The 24,325-nt window shown below is 42.0% G+C and overlaps 1 protein-coding gene across 1 annotated transcript in view; it reads right to left on the bottom strand.

Moving 5' to 3' along the window:
* Positions 1–24,325, bottom strand: part of LOC122556776 (ran-binding protein 17-like) — a 1,080,295-nt gene that overhangs the window by 250,576 nt on the left and 805,394 nt on the right. Inside the window, exon 22 of the mRNA XM_043703926.2 lies at positions 12,910–12,992. Coding sequence (XP_043559861.2) covers positions 12,910–12,992 — 83 coding nt within the window. The remainder of the gene's footprint in view (positions 1–12,909; positions 12,993–24,325) is intronic.

Here is a 24,325-nt window from a genome sequence, read left to right as displayed (position 1 = left end):
ACCTCTATAACCCTCTGTAGGAAAGAATTCCACAAATCCACTACCATGTGCGAGTAGTAATTCCCCCTCACCTCTGTGTTAAATAGGCAACCCCTTACTCTGAAATTATGCCCTCTGATCCTAGACTTTCCCACAAGAGGAAACAACCTTTCTGCATCTATTTTGTCAAGTTTCCCAAGAATCCTGTATGGTTCAATATGGTCGCCTCTCATTCTTCTAAATTCTAACAAATACATTCATAACTTACCCAACCTCTTCTCATAAGGTAGCCCTTTAATACCTGGGATCAACTCAGTGAATATTTTTCTGGACTGTCTCCAATGCCAGTTTATCCTTCCTTCGATAAGGGGCCCAAAACTGTTCATCCACCGACTCCCACAGTTACCTGGACTAAACCTCCTCCCACCCACCCCTGTAAAAATGCTATCCCTTACTTTCAGTTCCCCTGCCTCTGCTCCAGGAGGACCAATTCCACTCCAGAACATCCCAGAAGGCCTCCTATTTCAAGGACCGCAATTTCCCCATCTATGTGGCAACAATGCCCTCCAGCACATCTCCTCTACTTCCTGCACCTCTGCCCTCGAACCCCAGCCCTCCAATCGCAACAAAGACAGAAACCCTCTGGTCCTCACTTTCCATCCCACCAACCTCCGGATACAACACATCACCCTCCACCATTTCCGCCACCTATAAACAGACCCCACCACATAGATATATTTCCCTCTCCACCTCTATCTGCATTCTGCAGAGACCATTCCCTCTGTGACTCCCTTGTTAGGTCCACATCCCCCACTAATCCACCCTCCACACCTGGCACCTTCCCTTGCCATGAGAAGAGGTGTAAAACCTGCACCCACACCTCCCTCCTCACCTTCAACCAAGGCCCCAAGGATCTTTCCACATCCGGCAGAGATATTCCTGCGCCTCCAAACACCTCATCTATTGTGTCCGTTACTCTTGATGTGGTCTCCTCTACATTGGGGAGACAGGATGCCAACTTGCGGAACATTTCAGAAAATATCTCTGGGACACACACGCAACTAAACAACACCACTGCCCTGTGGCTGAACACTTCAACTACCCCTCCGAATTCACCAAGGACATGTAAGTCTCCACCACTGCTAAATTCTAGCCATCTGATGCCTGGAGGGAGAACGCCTCATTTTCTGCCTTGAGACCCTCCAACCTCATGAGATCAATGTTTATTTCATCAGTTTTTTCATCTCCCATCCCCCCAACCTTATCCCACATCCAACCCTCCAACTCGGCACCACACTCGTGAACTGTCCTACCTGTTCATCATACTTCCCTTCTATCTGCTTGACCCTCCTTTCCGACCTATCACCATCGCCCCCCACCTCTATCCACCTATTGCATTCCCAGCTACCTTTCCCCCAGCCCCATCCCCCCTCCCATTTATCTCTCAGCCCCCTTAGAACCCCTCACATTCCTGATGAAGAGGTTATGCTCAAAACATCGACTCTCCTGCTCCTAGGATGCTGCCTGACCGCTGTGTTTTTCCAGTACCACACTTTTGACTCTGACTAGTGTTTTGTAAAGATTTATCAAAATGTCCTTCTTTCATACCCCATTCCCTTTGAAATAAATGCTAATATTACATCTGCCTTTCCCTTTTTACCCATGGGATGTGGATGCTAGCTTTTTGTGATTCATGCATGATGCCTGTGTTCTGTAACTTTCTGCAGTCTTTTTCCATTTAACTTCTATTCAGACCTTCTATCCTTCTTGCCAATGTTCATAAACGTGCATCTTCCCACATTATATTCCACCTGCCAAGTTTCACTCCCCTCTCCTACATTTTAAAGCGGACTGCAGATGCTGGAGATCAGAGTCGAAAAGTGTGATGCTGGAAAAGCACAGCCGATTAGGCAGCATCCGAGGAGCATAAGCTCTTCATCAGGAATGGGGTGGTGCCCCAAGGGGGCTGAGAGATAAATGGGAGGGGGGGGGTGGGGCTGTCGGAAGGTAGCTGGGAATGCGATAGGTAGATGAAGGTGAGTGTGATGGTGATAGGTCGGAGGGGAGGGTGGAGCGGATAGGTGGGAAGGAAGATGGACAGGTAGGACAGGTCAAGAGAACATTCCCGAGTTGGAAGTTTGGATAAGGTGGGGAGAGGGGAAATGAAGAAACTGGTGAAATCTACATTGATTTCCAAGTGGTTGGAGGATTCCAAGGTGGAAGATGAGGTGTTCTTCCTCCAGGCGTCGGGTAGCCTGGATAATTTAAATTGGAGAGATTTCAGGAAAGATGTACAAGGATGTTGTGAGACTGGAGGGTTTGAGTTATAAGAAGAGGCTGGATAGGATAGGACCTTCATCCCTGGAGCGCAGGGGGTTGAGGAGTGACCTTATAGAGGTTTATAAAATCAGGAGGGGCATAAATAAGGTAAATAGCAAGGTGTAGGGAAGTTCAAAAGTAGAGGGCATATTCTTAAGGTGAGAGGAGAAAGGTTTAAAAGGACCTGAGGAGCAACGTTTTCACACTGAGGGTGTTTCATATGTGAAACTGCCAGAGGAAATGGTAGATGCAGGTACAGTTACAATTAGAAGATAGTTAGACATGAATAGGAAAGGTTTAGAGTGATAAAGGCCAAATGCAGACAAATGAGACTAGTTTAATTGTAGAAAATTTGTCTTCATGGATAAGTTGGATTGAAGGATCTGTTTCCATGCTGTATGACACGATGACTTGATATACTTCAGATTATTGAAAATGCTGCTACCTGGGTTCTATCAAAAACAAGTCATGATTACTCATCACCACTGGCTACTAAGCTTTCAGCTGCCTGAGACCCACTCCTCTCGAAAACTATTCAAATTTACACCTTCTTCCTCAAAACTCACCTTTTGATTATCCTTCCAATATATGCATGCCAATGTGATGTGCATGATGTAAAGAATTATGTATATATATATATTTATGAAAAACATCAATTATTTAACATTTGGATTTCAAACTAATGGCATATGGGTGTTTTGCGTTTAATAATTAACTAGGTCAGTCTTTTTCAAAACCATGATTTCAAATGAGGATGTGCCAGACAGCAGATGACTGGTGGCCTTCTGGAGTGTTAATGGAAGTGACATTATTGTATGAAATATGTTGGCACGTTTGACAACCTCAAAGGTCATGTGAGAATTGATCGAGCAAATTCACTGAAACAAGACATTCTGGCCAACAATCATTCTTCAGAGCTACAAACAAGAGTTCTGAGGCAGAAACCAAAATTGTTTTCTTGATAATCAAAGCAACAGCAAAAAGAGGAGCCCTTGTCTAATAGGGAATTTGTGAAAGTCTATTTGGGCTTATTTATACATGTGTGACTGACCCTTGGGAAAATCTTGGTGTTAGAACAAACTAAGCTTTAATATTACGTAATTGCTACATATCCAAAGTTCCCTGACCAAACACTCAACTCCTGTCAATCTTACATTTAGAGATTGATGACAGTATAGATCTAAGTGATACAGCTCAACAAGCAAACTTTATAACTTTATACGGGTACACAATCCTTTATCTGAAATGCTCAGGTTTTCGGAATTTGGAATTTTTTGAATTTCAGAATAAGTGACAGTTCAGCAGTGAAATTTTTAAAAATCTTATCTAACAGCAGACTCACTGTGAGTAACGGGCCCTGAGACAGAATTGAGGCCTGCCAGTGCTTGGCCATGCACCCCCCCCCCCCCCCCCCCCCACGTCGCATCTGAGTGATACACATTGAGTGGGTGTGGAGTTGGATCAACTATTTGCATGCCAAACTTGTTAATGAGATAAAAACTTCACAAAAAAAACTTCAGATTTTGGAGCTTCTCGGATTTCGGATAAAGGGTTGTCGATCTGTACAAGTACTCACAATAACATTGAAAGTCGCAGTTGATGTGGGTATGTTTGCTGAGCTGAGAATTTGATTTGCAGATGTTTTGTCCCCTGTCTAGGTGACATCCTCAGTGCTGTGGATCCTCCTGTGAAGCGGCTGCTGTACTGTGTCAGTAAACAGATCCTTCAATCCAACTTGTCCATGAAGACCAAATTTCCATAATTAAACTAGCCCCATTTGTCTACATTTGGTCTCTATCCCTCTAAACCTTTCCTATTCACTTCGTTGCCAGTTCCAGTTGTTCACTGCAGTGGTCAGTATATTGGGTTTATTGGTGGAATCAGTGGATGAGTGCCATGCGTCAAGGACTTCTCGAGCTGTCCTCCGTTATCGTTGTGTTGTCCCAGTCGAATTTGTGATCATTGTTGTCTGTGTGTATAGATGCTAGGGATAGCTCATTGTGGCTTTTAGTGGCTAGTTGATGTTCATGAATGCGGATTGCTAGTTGTCTGTCTGTCAGTCCTACATATTGTTTCTCGCAGTCTCTGCATGGAGTTTTGTACACCACGTTTGTTTTGCACATGATGCGTATTGGGTCTTTTGGTTCTGGTGAGCTGTTGTCGGAGTGTGGCTGTTGGTTTATGGGCTGTCATAATAAACATCTCGGAACTGACTCAGCCACACTTCTCCAACCACTCATGACAGCCCATAAACTGACAACAATGCTCAGACCACAACACACTCATCCATGGATTCAATCAATAAACACATTGACCTTGGCTCAATATACTGACTACTGCAACGAACAACTGGAATCGGCAACTGGAAGCAATAGGAACAAAATCATATAGGTTCCAACCAACACAGTACAGCAGCGCTTCACAGGAAGCTCCGAAGCACTGAAGATGTCACCTAGAAAGGGGACGAAACGTCTAAAATCCAAATTTCCAGCTCAGAGAACATACCCAACAACTGCAACTGACGCCCGAGCTACAAATCTTTGCACAAACCTTGAACTTTGAAAGTCATTGAGGAATTGACCTATGCCCAATGAAAGGCACAACCAGGGTGAGATTTTCAACAAAATTCAATCTTCCAGAGGAAAATTTTGTGATCTGATGACTGATGGAGCCCCTGTGATGACAGACAAGCACAAGGGATTCATCAGCCTGATGTTCAAACCAATGCATCAGGAAGTCATTATACATCACTGCATCGTCCTCCAAGAAATGTTACATTCAAGTATTTTGGAGATGAAATATACAATGGAAAAGACTGTCTCAACAATCAATTTCGTAAGTTCCAAGGGTTTTAATATCACCGACAGTTCCATAGGGGTAGGATCACGCATGATGACACTATTTACTATAGCATTATTGACTGACTCAGCAGGTTAGTCACATTTGCCTGTGCAGAGATAAAAACCTTGAAACTGCAAGGGAAGATCAGTTTGTTAACAAACTTCAGGATCACGTCCAAATGTTCATTCAGAAGTTAGAACTGCTTCAAAAACAGTTGAACTTAAAAGAAAGTTGTTTATTTCACAATGCCATCAGCCAGGTGTGCTCAATCAATCATGAAAAATATGCTGCATTAATCAGCAGCTTGGAAGAAAAATTCAATTCAATAAGACCATAAGAAATAGGAACAGGAGGCAGCTGTTCAGCCGCTTGAGTCTGGCAGCCATTTAAAAGGATCATGGCTGATCTGACATTTCTCACATCCAGTTTCCTCTGTCTTTCCCGCACTCTAGTTCCCCTGTTGATTAAATATGCATATTCATAAAGATGCATAGACTTGCTGTTGATCTGATAAGGAGATAATCTTCTGAACATTGGACAATTTTCTTTTCTTCTCTGAACTTGCACAGTGGTCCTCACAAGGAGGGAGAAAAATGAAATTTTATCCTCATGTGAAAAGGAAGGTTGAAAGCAAGATTAACTGAGGTAGTATAGGCTGAGGTTAGAAACAGGAAAGGAGAAGTCACCATGCTGGGAGTTTTCTATAGGCCTCCGAATAGTCCCAGAGATGTTGAGGAAAGGATAGAAAAGATGATTCTCAATAGGTGTGAGAGAGGCAGAGTAGTTGTCATGGTGGACTTCAACTATCCAAATATTGACTGAGATCACTACAGTATGAGTACTATAGATGGGTCAGTTTTTGTCCAGTATGTGTAGGACACAGTATGTAGACAGGCCTACAAGGGACGAAGCCACTTTAGATTTATGATTTGGAGATGCCGGTGTTGAACAGGGATATACAAAGTTAAAAATCACACACCACCAGGTTATAGTCCAACAGGTTTAATTGGAAGCACACTAGCTTTCGGAGCGACGGTCCTTCATCAGGTGATAGTGGATAGCTCGATCGTAACACAGAATTTATAGCAAAAATTTGCAGTGTGATGAAACTGAAATTATACATTGAAAAATTGATTGTCTGTTAAGCCTTTCATCTGTTAGAATACAGTGATAGTTTCACTTCTTTCATGTGTAAATCACAAAACCTTTTTTTAAAAGTTGTATTCTCGGGTTAGCTGTTAACAATGATGATAGCTAGACAATATGTTGAAGGTGTTAGCCCCCTGTGTTCTCTGTCTATGATCTGATGTTTAGATTGATTCTAATCTAAAAAGTGGGATAACAGAGTTTTACAAAATTCATGCAGTTTTTGAGCTCAGAGTTCTACATGAATGTATGCAGTTTTTGAGCAAAGTGCAATGTAACTCTGCAAGTACAAATTCACCCCACAAAATATATGTGTGCATGTGGATCTTTGTCTGTCTGTCTGTGTGTCTGTCTGTCTGGGGTGGGGGTTGTGAGTGTGAGAAAGTGTGTGTGTGTGTAGTGAGTGCAGAGTGTCTTAAGTCTGTGAGGGGGTGCATGTGTGAGTGTGGGAGTGTGTGTGTCTATAAGGGTGTGTGTGGGTGTCTGTGTGCGCGTCTGTGTGTACCTGTGTCCGTGTGTATGTGAGAGTGTGTGTGTGTGTAGGATATAACAGATATTAGTATGACAGATTAATATGACAGGGCGGCACAACATCGAGGGCCGAAGGGCCTGTACTGTGCTGTAATGTTCTATGTTCTATTCAGGCACCCAACCCACAACTCTTTCTCTGAAACACTGACAATGTCTTCAGAGCTCCTTCCTGCACCCATCTGGAACTGAAGAAACTAATCAGTTTTGCTTCCAATTTCCATTCTTCTCTCATCTTCACTTGGTCAATATCTGACCAATTCCCTTCCCTTCCTTGACTTTACCATCTTTATTTCTGAGGATAAGCTGTCCACCATCCATTACAAGCCCACTGGTTCCCGCAGTTACCTTGAAAACACCTTTTCACACCCTGCTTCCTGCAAGGGTTCCATTCCATTTCCCCAGTTTTTCTGGATCCATCACATTTGTTCTGGTGATGCCACCTTCTGCCGGATCCTTTTTTCCCTAATCAAGGACTCCTGCACTGTGTTTGAAAGGGTCCTCAATCCTTTCTGACCCATCTCCTGCATCAGAGATTCACAACCCTCCGAGTAAAATATTTTCTCCTCATCTCAGTCTTGAATGATTGGTCTTTTATCCAGAGGCTGTGCTCGTGTTCCCCAAACCCTGAAGAAGGGCTTATGCCCGAAACGTCGATTCTCATGCTCCTTGGATGCTGCCTGACCTGCTGCGCTTTTCCAGCAACACATTTTTCAGCTCTGATCTCCAGCATCTGCAATCCTCACTTTCCCCAATCTCTGACTAGCAGAAACAATTTCAGTATCTACCCAGTTAAGTCCCTTCAGTAAATTGAATATTTCCATGGAATCACCTATTTTAAACTCCAGAGATGATAGGTCCAGTTTGGTCAGCCTGTCTTCAATGGACAATCCCCTCATCCGAAGGATCAACTTTGTGAACCTTTATGGTACTACCCTTCACTGAACCACATCTTTGCTGAAATATAGAGACCGAAACTGCACACAGTATTCTCGATGTGGTCTCATCAAAGTCCCATGCAATTGCAGCATGATCTCTTTATTCCTGTACTGAAATCCCTTTGGAATAATGGACAAAATGCAATTTCCCATCCTAATTGCTCATTGTGCCTATATGCTAACTTGGACATGGACATCCAATTTCCTCTTAGATTAGATTACTTACAGTGTGGAAACAGGCCCTTCGGCCCAACAAGTCCACACCGACCCGCCGAAGCGCAACCCACCCATACCCCTACATGTACCCCTTTTTACCTAACACTACGGGCAATTTAGCATGGCCAATTCCTGCACATCTTTGGAATGTGGGAGGAAACCGGAGCACCCGGAGGAAACCCACGCAGACACGGGGAGAATGTGCAAACTCCACACAGTCAGTTGCCTGAGTTGGGAATTGAACCTGAGTCTCTGGCGCTGTGAGGCAGCAGTGCTAACCACTGTGCCACCGTGCCTCTTCATGAAGCAAGTGTGCTGTTTGTTAGAAAAATTCAGCATAGTGTACAAAAATTATTTAAATGATGACCCTTGTAAATAAATACTATAAATAAATAAATACGGGCGGCACGGTGGCACAGTGGTGAGCACTGCTGCCTCACAGCGCCAGCGACCCGGGTTCAATTCCCGCCTCAGGCGACTGACTGTGTGGAGTTTGCACGTTCTCCCCGTGTCTGCGTGGGTTTCCTCCGGGTGCTCCGGTTTCCTCCCACAGTCCAAAAATGTGCAGGTCAGGTGAATTGGCCATGCTAAATTGCCCGTAGTGTTAGGTAAGGGGTAAATGTAGGGGTATGGGTGGGTCGCGCTTGGCGGGTCGGTGTGGACTTGTTGGGCCGAAGGGCCTGTTTCCACACTGTAATGTAATGTAATCTAATCTAATGTAATCTAATCTAATCTAATATCCTAACATACAAATTCACTGTTTCTGTTTCAAATCCTTTCGTTATTTCCTTACTCCAGCTCCATTTGATCTATTTATAAATATTATTTAGTCTTTGTCCATCTGTACTGTCATGTGCAAGTTTTTTAACTGGGTCAGTGTCAAAAACATCAAACATGATATAGTTCACAAAATCCACTCTCCCAGCCCAACTACACATTTCAGCAATTCATATTTAAGACAGATAATGCTTGTGATTTGTACACTTTGTATTGCCCACATTGTGGTATTATAGATATAACTGTAATAATCCCAGTTGCTGTCAAGAGTGTTTCACCACCTTAATCTGGGTTCACTGTCTGCAATAGGCTTTGATCCTTGTCTCGTCTCTTCCTGTCCTCCCATAACAAACTCAGGTCCCATCACAATAACCATTCCTTACCATTTTTCAACTATATACTTTCACTAATGTTTAATTTCCATTCCTTGGTCAGCAAATCCATTCTACTTCTGCTCATACATGTTTTACTGTGATATGATTAAAAACTTCACGATAGATAAAAACCATCAAATTTAAAATTCTGATCCTGTTTCTATAAAATCAGTTTCATGGGATGAACAGGGACAGGATTGGCTGTTGCAGGTTCCAGGGTTTAAATGTTTTAGTAGGGTCAGAGGTGGGGGTAAAAGAGGGGGAGGTGTGGCATTGCTTGTCAAAGATAGTATTACAGCGGTGGAAAGGATGATGGATGAAGACTCGCCATCTGAGGTAGTTTGGGCTGAGGTTAGGAATAGGAAAGGTGAAGTCACCCTGTTAGGAGTTTTCTACAGGCCTCCTAATAGTCCTAGAGATGTAGAAGAAAGGATTGTGAGGATGATTCAGGAGAAGAGTGAAAGTAATAGGGTGGTTGTTATGGGGGACTTTAACTTTCCAGATATTGACTGGGAAAGCTATAGCTCAAGTTCGTTAGATGGGTCGGTGTTTGTCCAATGTGTGCAGGAGGGTTTCCTGACACAATATGTAGACAGGCCAACAAGAGGTGAGGCCAGACTGGATTTGGTTCTGGGTAACGAACCAGGCCAGGTGTTAGAATTGGAGGTAGGTGAGCACTTTGGGGACAGTGACCACAATTCGGTGACTTTTACTGTAGTGATGGAGAGGGATAAGTGTGCACTGCAGGGCAAGAGTTATAGCTGGGGGCAGGGAAATTATGATGCGGTGAGGCACGACCTAGGATGCGTGGCTTGGAAAAGTAGGTTTCAAGGCATGGGCACAATTGATATGTGGAGCTTGTTCAAGGAGCAACTATTGAGTGTCCTTGATAAGTATGTACCTGTCAGGCAGGGAGGAAAGGGTTGTGTGAGGGAGCCGTGGTTTAATAAGGAATTGGAATCCCTTGTTAAATGGAAGAGGGCGGCCTATGTAAAGATGAGATGTGAAGGTTCAATTGGGGCGATTGAGAATTATAAGGTAGCCAGGAAGGATCTGAAGAGAAAGCGAAGAGCAGCAAGGAGGGGACATGAAAAGTCCTTAGTTGGTAGGATTAGGGAAAACCCTAAGGCTTTCTATAGGTATGTCAGAAATAAAAGAATGACTAGGGTAGGAATAGGTCCAGTCAAGGATAGTAGTGGGAAGTTGCGTGTGGAGGCTGAAGAGATTGGGGAGACACTGAATAAATACTTTTCATCAGTATTCACTCAGGAACGGGACATTGTTGCCGATGTGAATATTGAGTCACAATTAATTAGAATGGACGGCTTTGAGGTATGCAGGGAAGAGGTGTTGGAAATTCTGGAAAGGGTGAAAATAGATAAGTCCCCTGGGCCTGATGGCATTTATCTGAGGATTCTCTGGGAAGCAAAGGAGGAGATTGTAGAGCCATTGGCCTTGATTTTTATGTCCTCGTTGTCTACAGGAATAGTGCCAGTAGACTGGAGGATAGCAAATGTGGTTCCCTTGTTCAAGAAGGGTAATAGGGATAACCCTAGTAACTATAGGCCGGTGAGTCTCACTTCTGTTGTGGGCAAAGTCTTAGAGAGAATTGTAAGGGATAGGATTTATGAACATCTGGATAGGAATAATGTGATCAAGGATAGTCAGCATGGTTTTGTGAAGGGCAGGTCGTGCCTCACAAACCTTATTGAATTCTTTGAGAAGGTGACTAAGGAGGTAGATGTGCTGTATATGGATTTTAGTAAGGTGTTTGATAAGGTTCCCCATGGTAGGCTACTGCAAAAAATACGGAGGTATGGCATTGAGGGTGAGTTGGAGGTTTGGATTAGGAATTGGCTGGCTGGAAGAAGACAGAGGGTAGTAGTTGATGGTAAAGGTTCATCTTGGAGTGCAGTTACTAGCGGTGTTCCGCAAGGATCTGTTTTGGGACCATTGCTGTTTGTCATTTTTAGAAATGACCTGGAGGAGGGGCTAGAAGGTTGGGTGAGCAAGTTTGCGGATGATACGAAAGTCGGTGGAGTTGTTGACAGTGAGGAAGGATGTGTCAGGTTACAGCGGGATATAGATAAGTTGCAGAGCTGGGCAGAATGGTGGCAAATGGAGTTCAATGTAGGTAAGTGTGAGGTGATTCACTTTGGTAAGAGTAACAAAAAGATGGGGTACTGGGCTAATGGTCGGATACTTGGTAGTGTGGATGAGCAGAGGGATCTTGGTGTCCATGTACACAAAACTCTGAAAGTTGCTACCCAGGTAAATAGTGCGGTGAAGAAGGCATATGGCGTACTGGCTTTTATTGGTAGAGGAATTGAGTTCCGGAGCCCTGAGGTCATGTTGCAGTTGTATAAGACTCTGGTGCGGCCGCATCTGGAGTATTGTGTGCAGTTTTGGTTGCCATACTATATAGGAAGGATGTGGAGGCACTGGAACGGGTGCAGAGCAGGTTTACCAGGATGTTGCCTGGTATGGTAGGAAGATCGTATGAGGAAAGGCTGAGGCACTTGGGGCTGTTTTCATTGGAGAAAAGAAGGTTTAGGGGTGACTTGATAGAGATGCACAAAATGATTAGGGGTTTAGATAGGGTTGACCATGAGAACCTTTTTCCACGTATGGAGTCAGCTATTACGAAGGGGCATAGCTTTAAACTAAGGGGTGGTAGGTATAGGACAGATGTTAGGGGTAGATTCTTTACTCAGCGAGTCGTGAGTTCATGGAATGCCCTGCCAGTAGTAGTGGTGGACTCTCCCTCTTTATGGGCATTTAAACGGGCATTGGATAGGCATATGGAGGATAGTGGGCTAGTGTAGGTTAGGTGGGCTTGGATCAGCGCAACATCGAGGGCCAAAGGGCCTGTATTGCGCTGTATTTTTCTATGTTCTATGGATTAGAGATTTTTCCCTAGGGCAGAAATGGCTGTCATGAGGGGTCATTATTTTAAACATGATTTGGAGATACCAGTGTTGGACTGGGGTGTACACAGTTAAAAATCACACAACACCAGGTTATAGCCCAACAGGTTTAATTGGAAGCACACTAGCTTTCGGAGCGCCGCTCCTTCATCAGCTGATCAGGTGTCCTCCACAATCACCTGGTTGTGTGATTTTTAACATTATTTTAAAGTAATTGGAGGAAGGGTTTAGGAGAGATGTCAGAGATATGTTCATTATGCAGAGATTGGTGGGTGCGTAGAATGCACTGCCAGTAACGTTAGTATAGTCACAGACATGAGGGACATTTAAGTGGCTTCTGGACAAGCACGTGGATGACAGTAAATTGAGGGGCATGTAGGTTAAGTTGATCTTAGATTAAGATAAATGCTCAGCGCACCATCGGGCCAAAGGGTCCACACTGTTCTCTGTTCTATATACGGTCATGTCTCTCTTTTGAAAAACCAACCTAGTTACGTCCAGATCCCATTTATATTGCTAGAGTCTATAGCATGCCTTCATAGCTCTCCTATGCTTTGGAAAATAAAGGTCTTGACTTTCATTCTTTATCTTAACTGCATAACCTTTCTTCTGTGTGTCTCCTGAGGTTTGAACCGTCTCCAGAGAGACCAATTTATTTAGACAATTAAACATATTTGGAATTTATTAATGAGATCTGTGGATGATGCATGGCTTAAGCTGTGCACAAGGCTGCAGAAAACATACTCATACACATCCATGCACTGACACTAACACATTCATATTCATATACATGCAGGTACTCACATCCACATTAACTTACAACAACACATATCATCCTGAATGCAGGAGTTCCGAATTTCATACCATAAGTGGAAATCATTTTGCTGGCTTCTCTGAATAGAAGAATTCCATTTGGCGATGATACTTCAAAATTCAACCTCTGTGACCTAAAACATATAAATAACACACTCAATAGATTGCTGATGACACATTTGAGTGACCACACAAAAACATCTTCATATAAAAGATGATTGAAACATGGAGCATCTTTAAGTCAATTAAGAAAGGATTGGATGCACTATGTGGGGTAGTTTTGAACAATGGGTTAAGATGAGCTGAACAGCCTTTGGCCGAAGTAAATATCTAATAATTTTGTGAGGTTCAGAATGTTGAACATTTGTCTATCTTGAGGTCTAAGCTGAGTAAACTAGTTGTAAACACTTTAACATATTGGTTTCTCAACACAAAAATCACTTTTGGCAAAAATACGGGAAAAAAGTCCACCATTTCACTCTATTTTGTCCAGAGTTATTTTAGGTTCCATTTGCTTTATTATGGTTGGTTATTTGTTCCCATTCTGGAGAGATTGTTTTCTGTACTGGAAGTACTGACAGGGATCAAAATGTTAGCTAAATTTACATGTTAATGAATAGTAGTTTGAATGTTAAACAGTTAAGTTTAAATAGTCATGAGGGAAAACTGGAGATCAAAACATGATAGATTTGCACAGTAGTTTGAGGGTGAGAAGTGTGGCCTACTTATAGCGTTTAAAAGTTAAATATAAAGGCAATTATAAAGGTATGATTTTTATAAGTTGGCTTCGGAACTGAGAAAATTGGACAAAAGGTGGGGCATCAGAGGAACAGTGGTAGACATTTAACGAGATATTCCAAAAGCGTCAGCAAAGAGATATCCTGTTGAGGATAAAAGACTTCATGTGAAGCATGTACCATCTATAGTTAATTCAGGAAATTAAGGATAATATCAAAATTAAAGAAAACGTGTGCAGATTAGTGATAATTTGGAAAAATTGGACAGATTTTAGAAATCAGCAAAGAGTTACTATAAAGAAAGGGGGCATAAATATAAAGGAAACTAGAAATATAAAAAAAAAGATCCTAAGACTTTCCATGAGTATTTAAAAAGGGAAAGTGTAACTAAAATGAGGGTTCGTCTCTTTCAGGACAAGAATGGGGACTCCTGTCCTGAAGTTCAGTCTCTCGATCAGGCACACATTGCCTGTGCATGAGGGACATCACTGGCAAACCTGAATGCTCCAAGCAGGATGAGGACTTTCATAGTGAGTTGACCTTCAAACAGATGATCATTCAAAAGCTTTACTGACCAGACTTGATCGGATGGAGATGGGATGGTAATGGGATCTCCATCGTGAACCATCCAGATAGATCTCACAGTCCCTCCAGCCTCTGAATTTGCCAGTAGAGGGGGGAGATTTTAAATGTTCTCCTGATATGCTGAACAGCAGTATATACATTCAAAAGAATTTGTAACTGGGACATTATCGTGTTGACTGATACTCTGGTTGAAGGCGGCAGATCTACACAGACCCTCAGTTATGAACATGCATGGGACAATAGGACAGACCCATTGGCAATTGCCAACACCCATCAGAGATCTGCCATGAATCCTCCAAAGGAGGAACCACTTCAGATCCTTAAGTTATTGCAGTACCTCAAATAATACTTTTGCCAAATCAGTTCAGGCATGACTATATTTAGTGTTTGCATTTCACACCTCTTAGGCATTACAAAAGAATTTAGTCCCCTATACTCATCAGTAGAAAAACCTGTTGCATTACACTTTAAATGGAAAACAAAGTTCTCTTAAGAGGCAGCTGTTGCAGTGATATCAGGGACCCACATCCTGCCCTCATTCTCTGCTCTATGCTATTCTACAGTTTATATAATAAGCAGCATTGAAACATCTCAGATGACTGACAGATATTTCCGTGATCAGCTGCACTCATAGTGATTTGCTTTAATGTGGTGAGTCTAATTTTCTCACTTAAGTTTCTCTGCATCATCGTTCAATTACACCTGCCGCTGATTTCAAAATATTTATTCCACTGAGTCAGTGCAGGCAAAGGGCACATCCACCAATTTCCTGCCGCCTGCTCAAGAAAACCTTACAATTTACTAATGCCGCAGTTATCAACTACATCAGGCAATCAAGATGAACGATTACTTTATCTGTTTCCTTTTCACATATCTTTTTACAGGCCTGAATAACTCATTTTGTTTCGCTGATCTTCTCAATCAGTGAATACCCCCAGCCACCGCTGACAAGGCATTTCAAGATCAAGTGTGTACAGTATACCTAATAAACCCTAGTCAAAGCAATGTCACTATTTCATTAAGTGGATTTAATAATTGTTTTTTTTATCAGTACTTTTATGCAGACAAGTTCAATCAGCAGAGTTATGGAATGAGATGCATGGTGGTCTGTATTTTAATACAAAATGTAATTTTACAGTCAAACTTAAAAAAATTGATGTTTGTGGTTTCTACCATTATGCAAACAATACAGTTCCCAAACAATCAGGGATTCCATTGCCCAACTCATTCCTCACTTCTCTGGCTCAATCAAGTCAACCAGCGTTCCTTCAATGACCACGTTAGGAGGTTGGGCCAGGAACATTACCAGATATGCCTTAGAAGGAAGCACCAGCATAGTGAAGTTGCAACACAGGCCTATAAGCTAAATACCAAAAGTGCTAAGTGGTCCCATATCAAAAGATCAGGTAAAAGCTCAGTAGTTTTGATGGACTGTGTTGGTTCACCAGATGGCTCAAGGGGTGGTTCAGTACCTTCTGAAGGACAATTAGGAATGGGAACAAAATGATGAACACACCCTATGAAAGAATAGCAAAAAACTGTATAACATCCACCGAAGAATTTCCATTCCCAATAGGGTTACAGCCCAGAAGTAAATTCAAAAAACAAAAGATTTTGATAAAAATGCAATGTGAACATTCTAAATCTGTTGACCCTCATATTCTCCAGCACTTATACACTTTATTGGGATTTAGCAGGCAGCAAAGAAGAGGGGCTCAAAATAGCCTAGCGTATAATTGCTCGGTCCAGGAGAAGCAACGTCAAAAGGATGCTGGTTATTGCTGTGTCAGACACACCAAACCAGCCTGATTTTGTGTGTATTGAGAGTATGGTGCTGGAAAAGCACTGCAGGTCAGGCAGCATCCGAGGAGCAGGAGAATCAACGTTTTGGGCATAAGCCCTTCATCAGGAATGCATGGATCAGATTCATTCCTGATGAAGGGCTTATGCCCGAACCATCAATTCTCCTGCTCCTCAGATGCTGCCTGACCTGATGTACGTTTCCAGCACCACACTCTCGACCCTGATCTCCAGCATCAACAATCCCCACTTTCCCCTGATTGTGCGTGCGCTCAGAACTGGCCAGTTGCTGAGGGATCCCAAACTGGTCATGCAGTTTGCTGGCAGCACTGTAATAAGGATCAGCCCTTAAATAAACCAGGATATGTGGCTGGTTCTAACCGTCCATGATAGCCTTCCGTCACAAAGTTATCATGATATTAAAAATAGTTGAACGTACGAACAGATGAACTAGGAGGAGAAGATGATCATGTGGCCCCTTGAGCCTGCTTTGCTATTCAATAAGATTATGGCTGATCTGTTTGTGCTTGGAATTTCATATTCTCATCGACCAATGATAACCTTTGATTCCTTTACCCAAAAAGAATCAATTCTCCTCGGCCTTAAAAAATATTCAAATACCCCTCTCCATCATATGTTGAGGCAGAGTGTTCCAAAGTCACACACCCCTCTGTGAGAAAAAGAATGCTCTTCATCTCTATTTAGAGAGGGTGAAGCTAATTTTAAAACAATGTGCCCTAGTTCTGGACTAACACACAAGCAGAAACATCCCTTCCATGTTCAACTTGCCAAGACAATTCAGGATCTTAATACTTTGATGAAGTCAACCTCACTGTTCTAAACTCCACTGAAAACAAGCTCAGCCTGTCCGACCTATCCTTATAAGTTAACCTGCTTATGCCAGATATCAATCTAATAGAGATTCTCTGAATCCCTTCCAATATATTTACATGCTTCTTTAAATAATTCCAGAACTACACACAGTACTTGAGATGTGGTCTCACTAATGCCCTGATGTAGCAAAGTAATGGAAGGAGGCATGAAGAGTGCCATGAAGATACTCACCAATTTGGACTGCAATTTGGACTTTACCACAACAAGTCAGATCCAGCTCTTGATTCAAATATAAGTACAAAATCTCAATGTCAGAGGAGGTGAGAGTAGCAACCCTCAGTATGCAAGCAGCAGTCAACTGACTGACATTCAGGAGTTCCAGCCAAATTGAGATCACAATGAAAATCATCTCTAACTTAGAGTCATAACTGTCTCAAAGCAAATTAGCTATGGTTGTTGGAAGTTAAAAATCACACAACACCAAATTATAGTCCAACGGGTTTATTTGGAAGCACTAGCTTTCGGAACGCTGCTCCACAACCACCTTTCAGAGCAGCGCTCCGAAAGCTAGTGCTTCCAAATAAACCCATTGGACTATAACTTGGTGTTGTGTGATTTATAATTTTGTAAACTCCAGTCCAACACTGGCACCTCCAAATTATGATTGCTGAACATTTATCAATGCTTTACCAGGATATCACTGCAGATGCTCATCAGTTCAACTACCTTCGGTGGCTTGTTTACCGATTGTGCTTCAAGCATAAGGTCAGGAATGGGGTGCTGACTAATATTCTATAGTGTGCAGCTCTGTTTATAATCCATAACTGAAATAACCCATATCAGGCTATCATGAGAGGGAGATAACATTAAGCCTTCAACTAATTGTTAATGTGGAGTTTGCACATTCTCCCCGTGTCTGCGTGGGTTTCCTCCCACAATCCAAAAATGTGCAGGTTAGGTGAATTGGTCATGCTAAATTGCCCATAGTGTTAGGTGAAGGGGTAAATACAGGGGAATGGGTCTGGGTGGATTGCACTTTGGCTGGTCGGTGTGGACTTGTTGGGCCGAAGGGCCTGTTTCCACACTGTAAGGAATCTAAGAATCTAATGTTAATTAAACGTCATTTCTAGTGACAGTCCCATAGTCCCAGAAAACCTTAGGTTGTTGGGGTGTATGTGTGTGTGTGTGTGTGTGTGTGTGTGTGTGTGTAAGAGAGAGAGACAGACAAACAACTGATGGTGCAGGTCACTCCAGCCCAGTCAAGTGGCATGGTTCAGCCTTCATGGTGATCTCAGCCAGTAGCAGAATTGAATCCATACTGTTGATGTCACTCTCAATCATAAATCTGCTGTCCACTCAAATGAAAATTGAACCCAGAATAATCAATTAACCTTCACTGGCAAGCTATCCACCATTAGCACTCTGGAGCTTGCCATTAGATGAAAGTTCAGTTGAACTAGCCACACTAACACTGCAACTACAACACTGCATCTCTCTGAAAACACCATCAATAAGGCTCAAGTCAGTGGCTTGCAATGTGCAAATTTAATTTCTCAAAAGTATCTCCCATGGTTTTCATGTTCTTTAGGTTGTTTTGAGATTGTGAAATGGGCTATGTAAGTGCAAAGTGTGCCTTCTTTATCGCAACTGAAACAGGATTCCTGCAGTCTTGTACTACTCTGCATTCTCCAGAATAACCAAAAAAAAATGACTTTAGGCATTACTCCATTGTTGATAATCTCTCCTCTCCACTCCTGTGTTGTGCTTTTCACAATAGAATTTGCTGTTTTTACAGGAACCAACATAGAAATGATGACCTTATGACATAAAATAGAATTCAACCATTTGATCTCATAATGACAGCAGTTAACCACCAATGAAAGCTATCATCACCCTATAAATGTAATACCACTGACATTAATTGATACAAGAGTGCTTCAACCTTTTAACTGCTACACTGAATTGCTTTATCAACAGTCTATCCAAATGCGTTCTTTTTCTTCCTCACTACAGTTTACTGTTCAGTGCCAACTTTCTAGGTTCTGTCTGACATATTGAGGGCTATACACCATAGAATTAAATGGTCCAGATCTCTTTGGAGAACTAAACAATGTGCTAATCTTGGATTTTGAATTCTTGTTGATTCCACACTCGACCACTGATATCACACTGTCCACCATTATCTGTCCACCATTAAAATCTGGAGGAGCTGAAATTTCTACTTTTTTAAATAAAGAAAACCCAAAATGGGGACTCAAAACTCAGCAAAACATGGAACTCAAACATCTCTGTCCAGAAGGTTTCTGCGAGAAGGAACATAGTCAAGGTATAGTTACATGTGGAACAATAGACATGCTAGATACTGAAGGTGCAGTCAATCACTGGAGATGATAATACACTGACTGGATACTTTATATTGTGCATTATATTGGTGTGGAATGCTTGGAAGTAGCAATTTGAGTGTCAGCAGATTTCACACAGTTACAATGCTTACAATGCAGTTTGTGCTGAGCAAATATCTCTCATATATATGGCCACAAAGTGGAGACCTGGGTGCTGATTCTCTGAAATAAATTTGTTAAAAGGATGAAGTAAATGTTCTAATGGAAGCTTACAGTGATCACCTTTAAGATGAAAATATCTTTGCTGCACTTGAACAATTGTGTGATTTAAACCCATGTTGGGTTAATCAATGGAGCTATCTAGATTCCCACACATGGTTTTAAATATTGTGTGTGATCATAAAACATAGGAGCAGAAATAGGCCTCCAGGTTGCTTTGCTATTCAAAAAGATATGTTTGTGTTTTGAATTCCACATTTCAATGTACCCCGAATACCTTTGATGCCCGCTCTTAACAAGAATCTATTAACCTCTGCCTTAAAAATATTCAACGAACTGACATACAATGCTATCTGTGGCACAGAGCTCCAAAGTCACACAACCCCCCAAGAGAAACAAATTTTCATCTGAGTCTTAAAACAGTGACATCTCTATTTCAAACAGTGCCCTCGACTTTTCATCTCAGCCAGAAGAGAACATATCCTGGATGTAGGTTTGCTCGCTGTGCTGGAAGGTTCATTTTCAGATGTTTTGTCACCATACTAGGTAACAGTGAGTCTTCGAATGAAGCACTGGATTGTAGCCTGGTTTCTTTTTATATGTTTGAGTTTCCTTGGGTTGGTGACATTATTTCCAGTGTCATTTCCTGCTCTTTTTCTCAGGGGGTGATAAATGGAATCCAAGTTAATCCAACCGGAACTCAACAAACACATTGACTTGGATCCCATTTACCACCCCCTGAGAAAAAGAACAGGAAACTACATCACCACAGGAAATGGCATCACCAACCCAAGGAAACCAAAACATACAAATACAAAGTGGGCTACACCACCAGTGTTTCATCCAGAGGCTTATCTCTCCACGCTTCAGGCTCACTGCCTTTATTCCTGATGAAGGGCTTTTGCCCGAAACGTCGATTTCGCTGCTCCTTGGATGCTGCCTGAACTGCTGTGCTCTTCCAGCACCACTAATCCAGATCACTGAAGATGTTGCCCGGTATGGTGATGGAACGTCTGAAAACAAACCTTCCAGCTCACCGAGCAAACCTACATCCAGAACCTCAACCTGAGCTACAAATCTTCCCAAAACTCACTAGGAGATATCCTTTCCGCATCAACCTTGTGAAGGCCATTCAGAATCTTACACACTTTAACTCCCCATTTCTGTTCTGTGGAGTTCCTCGTGTCCTTTTTTGTAAGGACGATATGTATTTTTACTTAGAAACATATTGGAAAATAGAACTTAAATGATTATTTTATTATTATTTTTAATACAAGCAATAAAAGTGGAACCGCCAATTATTGGTACACAAACTGTATAGGGCATTGGGGAGGCTGCTCATGTGTACAGCTTTGGTCCCTGTACAGTATTTAAGAATAGAAATATTGGCATCGCAGCAAATTCAAGGAAATTTGGTAACCAAATTCCTGGAATGAAGTGGTTGAGTTGTCAAGCATGGCGAAGCAGGTTAGGGTTTAGAAGAATGAAGGGTGATCGTGTTGATGGACGTCATAAGATTCTGAAGGGGCTTGGCAGGGATGATGTTAAGAAGATGTTTCCACTAGGAGGGGAAACTAGGGGATGTAGTTACAAAATAACTGGACGTGTATTTAAAAGCTAGCTATAAAGGAATTTCTTCTATCAGAGTGTAGTGAATGTCTGGAATTCCCTACATCGCAAAGTATTTAAAGAGAGGATAGATAGATCTTTGAAATATCCCCAAGCTGGCATGAAAGAGGAATTGAGGCCTGGGGCTGATCAGCCACGATCTTGTTGAATGGTGGAGCAGGTTTGAGGGGGTGAATAGCCTACTCCTGCTTTTACTTCTTCTGCCCATTTCCTAAGATGTAATAAATCCCATTCATTTATTACTCCATGAACACAACTGCCTAAAGTGGCTCTCAGCTATGCAACACCTCAATTTAAAAACTGTCATCATTGTTTCAATACCTTCCTCTCTGTGCCTGTATCCCTTTGAGATATCCACGGTCCTTCAATCTGAACTTTTCTTACATCTCCAATTTTAAGCATTGCACCAGAAGACATAAACTCTGAGATTTTCTCTCTAAGTCACCCTGACTGCCTTTTTTCATGCTGTAAACTTTTCTTATAACTTACCTCTTGGACCAAGCAGTTGGTCACATGCCCTAATATTCTGTATGCAGATCCATGTCAAATTTTGTTTGACAACTCTCCTGTGCAGCACGTTGGGGAATTTTTATTAGTAAAGGCACTGAATAAATGCAAGCTTTTACTGTTGCATTTACAGAATTGATAATTCTGATACAGAATTAGAGCCCACCACTGAATGTGGCCTGAAGCTATGGATGGCACTGCCTTGTCCTCTTTGAGCAGACAAAGTAAGCATTTGTGGTCAATGATTATCATGAATTTTTGTTTAACAAGTTATTGGTGGTACCTCCTGACTCTAAATATTACCGCCAACCCTTCTTTTTCCATTTGGTCATATTTACGTTGTACATTAGCCAGGAGGCATAAGCTATTGGCCGTTCCTCTTCACTGAGCCACCTATGAGCTAATGCCACCCCAATGCTGTACAGGAGGCATCACACGTCAATGCAGATCATCCTGTGGAATCCAGTTGGCCTTCAGCTAACATTTGTTTTTGCATAGTTACAACATTAATCCCGCACACCAGACTGTTTGTAAGTATTTCATTAAGGGTTAAACCAAAGTCACAGTCTTGTGCCAGACACCTTAACCTCATCAAAAATCCTGATATGGATTTCCCTGGTTCTTGAATTGCTGAGTAAAAGCAACAGTGTCTCAGAATTAGAGAAGGCTTGGGGTCATAATATTCTTTAACTATGTCAGTCAATTATTGAAAGGTTTAGTATCTGGTGCCTCAGGAAACGTTAAGCTCGCAATGGCAGAAAAAGCTGCAGCTCCACAGGCTGTCAGGAGCATAATTCATTGTTAGTTATCTGCCACAACATTGTTTGCCTGGAAAAAAGTAATGCATCCATTCCACAGACTGGGCCCAGTCCTTGATAACAGGGTTGAACAAGTCAAGCTTCCCAAACAAAGGCACAGTATAAGAAATGCTTACCCCAGTTAAAAGATGACTATTGCAAGTGAATTTCTTCAGGCTCATGCTTCCCTCTCATTGCCACTGAAATTACTCCACAGAGGCAATATCCCGTCACCAAGTTGCCCTTTATTTTACACATGAACAGTCCTTGACTATTATAGTGCCTCATACAGAGTCAGGCATCAGAGTGTCAGTATCTCTGACACAACCTTTTTATGACAGCCATGGCTCCTTGACTGGAGGAGAAAGTGAGGTCTGCAGATGCTGGAGATCAGAGATGGAAATGTGTTGCTGGAAAAGCGCAGCAGGTCAGGCAGCATCTAGGGAACAGGAGAATCGACGTTTCGGGCATTAGCCCGAAGAAGGGCTAATGCCCGAAACGTCGATTCTCCTGTTCCCTAGATGCTGCCTGACCTGCTGCGCTTTTCCAGCAACACATTTCCATCCTTGACTGGACCAAATTAACAGCCCCAATCAGAGAACTCATATGAGGTCCACCTGGCTGACCTTCAGGAAGCTGAATTTATAATAGAGAGACCAATCGAGAACTTCGCTAAAATAAGAAAAGAAGCAGACATCAAAAACAGCTCTGCTGTGGTGAAGGAAACCCTTGTTATCACTGGCTCCCAGACATTTTGAGAAATATGCCATAATGAGTATGAAGAAAGCACTATCTATGCCATTTGTCTCTGCAACAGATTAACTTTTGTGGAGTGCTTTAAGAAACAGAACGCCAAATTGTTCCATTGAAGTATGTTTCTTCAACCACACCAGTTCAAAATCACCCATGGTGCCAGGAAATTGAATGTATTGCAGATGTCCTGTCCACAACCTAGAGAAATCCAGCTAGAACTGAAGAGGTATCATTGACCAAGATTACAGAAATGAAAGTGCGCGTACAAGTGTCTGATGTTATTGTTTATTTTGAATTAGGCCAAGTGTTAACCACAACCTAAAAATGTATCAAACCTTTAAGTTCCAACACACAATTTTTTGAAAGATACTGGCAAAATGACTACAGATATTAATCAATTTGCCATCTAGGGAGGAACTCTGGAATATTGCAATTGCAGGTGTCAAAGATTCTTTAATGAGAGAAAATGCATGAGATTCTGAACTATAATCTCCTAGTACTTATTGCAGACTGTAAACAGGGTGTACAGACTGTAAACAAAATAGCTTTCTAGGCAAAAGACATGTTTTGAACCTTCCCCTTTCAAGAATACATATAAACAGTCAGTTCACTCCTGTCCAGTGCGCTGAGATACTCACGCGTACTAGCCTGGCTTCTTGAATTAATGCACTGTGAAGATCACAGTCAAAGAATTATCTGCTAATCATCCATGTGTTGAAGGACCCTTTCATTCTGAACACTAGGAGCCAACCAGTCAGCAGGTCAATCAGAAGGAAACAGGTCAAAAGTATTTCAATCAAGCTGCAAAGCCAAGAATTTTGAAACTGACTGTTCAACTACCAATGGCAACTCAACCAGGAAGGACTTCCGTAACAGCTGCAACATTCGTCTGCCTCCTCTTTATGAACAACTCAGAAACTGACCCGTAAATATCTGCTCAAACATTTATCTTGTTTTGGACTCATTTTGCCTTTCTAATGTGTTTGTTATGACATACTTATTTTTTCTCCCGTTTAATGACTAATAAACTCAATCTTTGTTAACTCAAGGAAGCCTTGTTTAATTGGTTCCATTTAAAAAGTAAATTGATTTTGTCTATAAGAGAGAAAGCCCAAGGGTAGGGATCCTTTATCAATGAACTTGCTGTGGTCAATCAACAGTTTGGGTGAATAAAGAGCTTGGAAGTGTGTCAATTTGGGTTTTCCAGTCCGGAGCCCTAATAATCTGGGGAACCTTGCCTGGAGTCTGGTCATAATTTTGCTTC

Source organism: Chiloscyllium plagiosum, unplaced genomic scaffold (assembly GCF_037043375.1).
Source record: "Chiloscyllium plagiosum isolate Xiang-an unplaced genomic scaffold, Cpla_swu_hap1 HiC_scaffold_16, whole genome shotgun sequence".
NCBI classification, from domain to species: Eukaryota; Metazoa; Chordata; class Chondrichthyes; order Orectolobiformes; family Hemiscylliidae; genus Chiloscyllium; species Chiloscyllium plagiosum.
The sequence above is the reverse complement of the archived record's forward strand: the minus strand, read 5'-3'. Positions and strand labels throughout refer to the sequence as shown.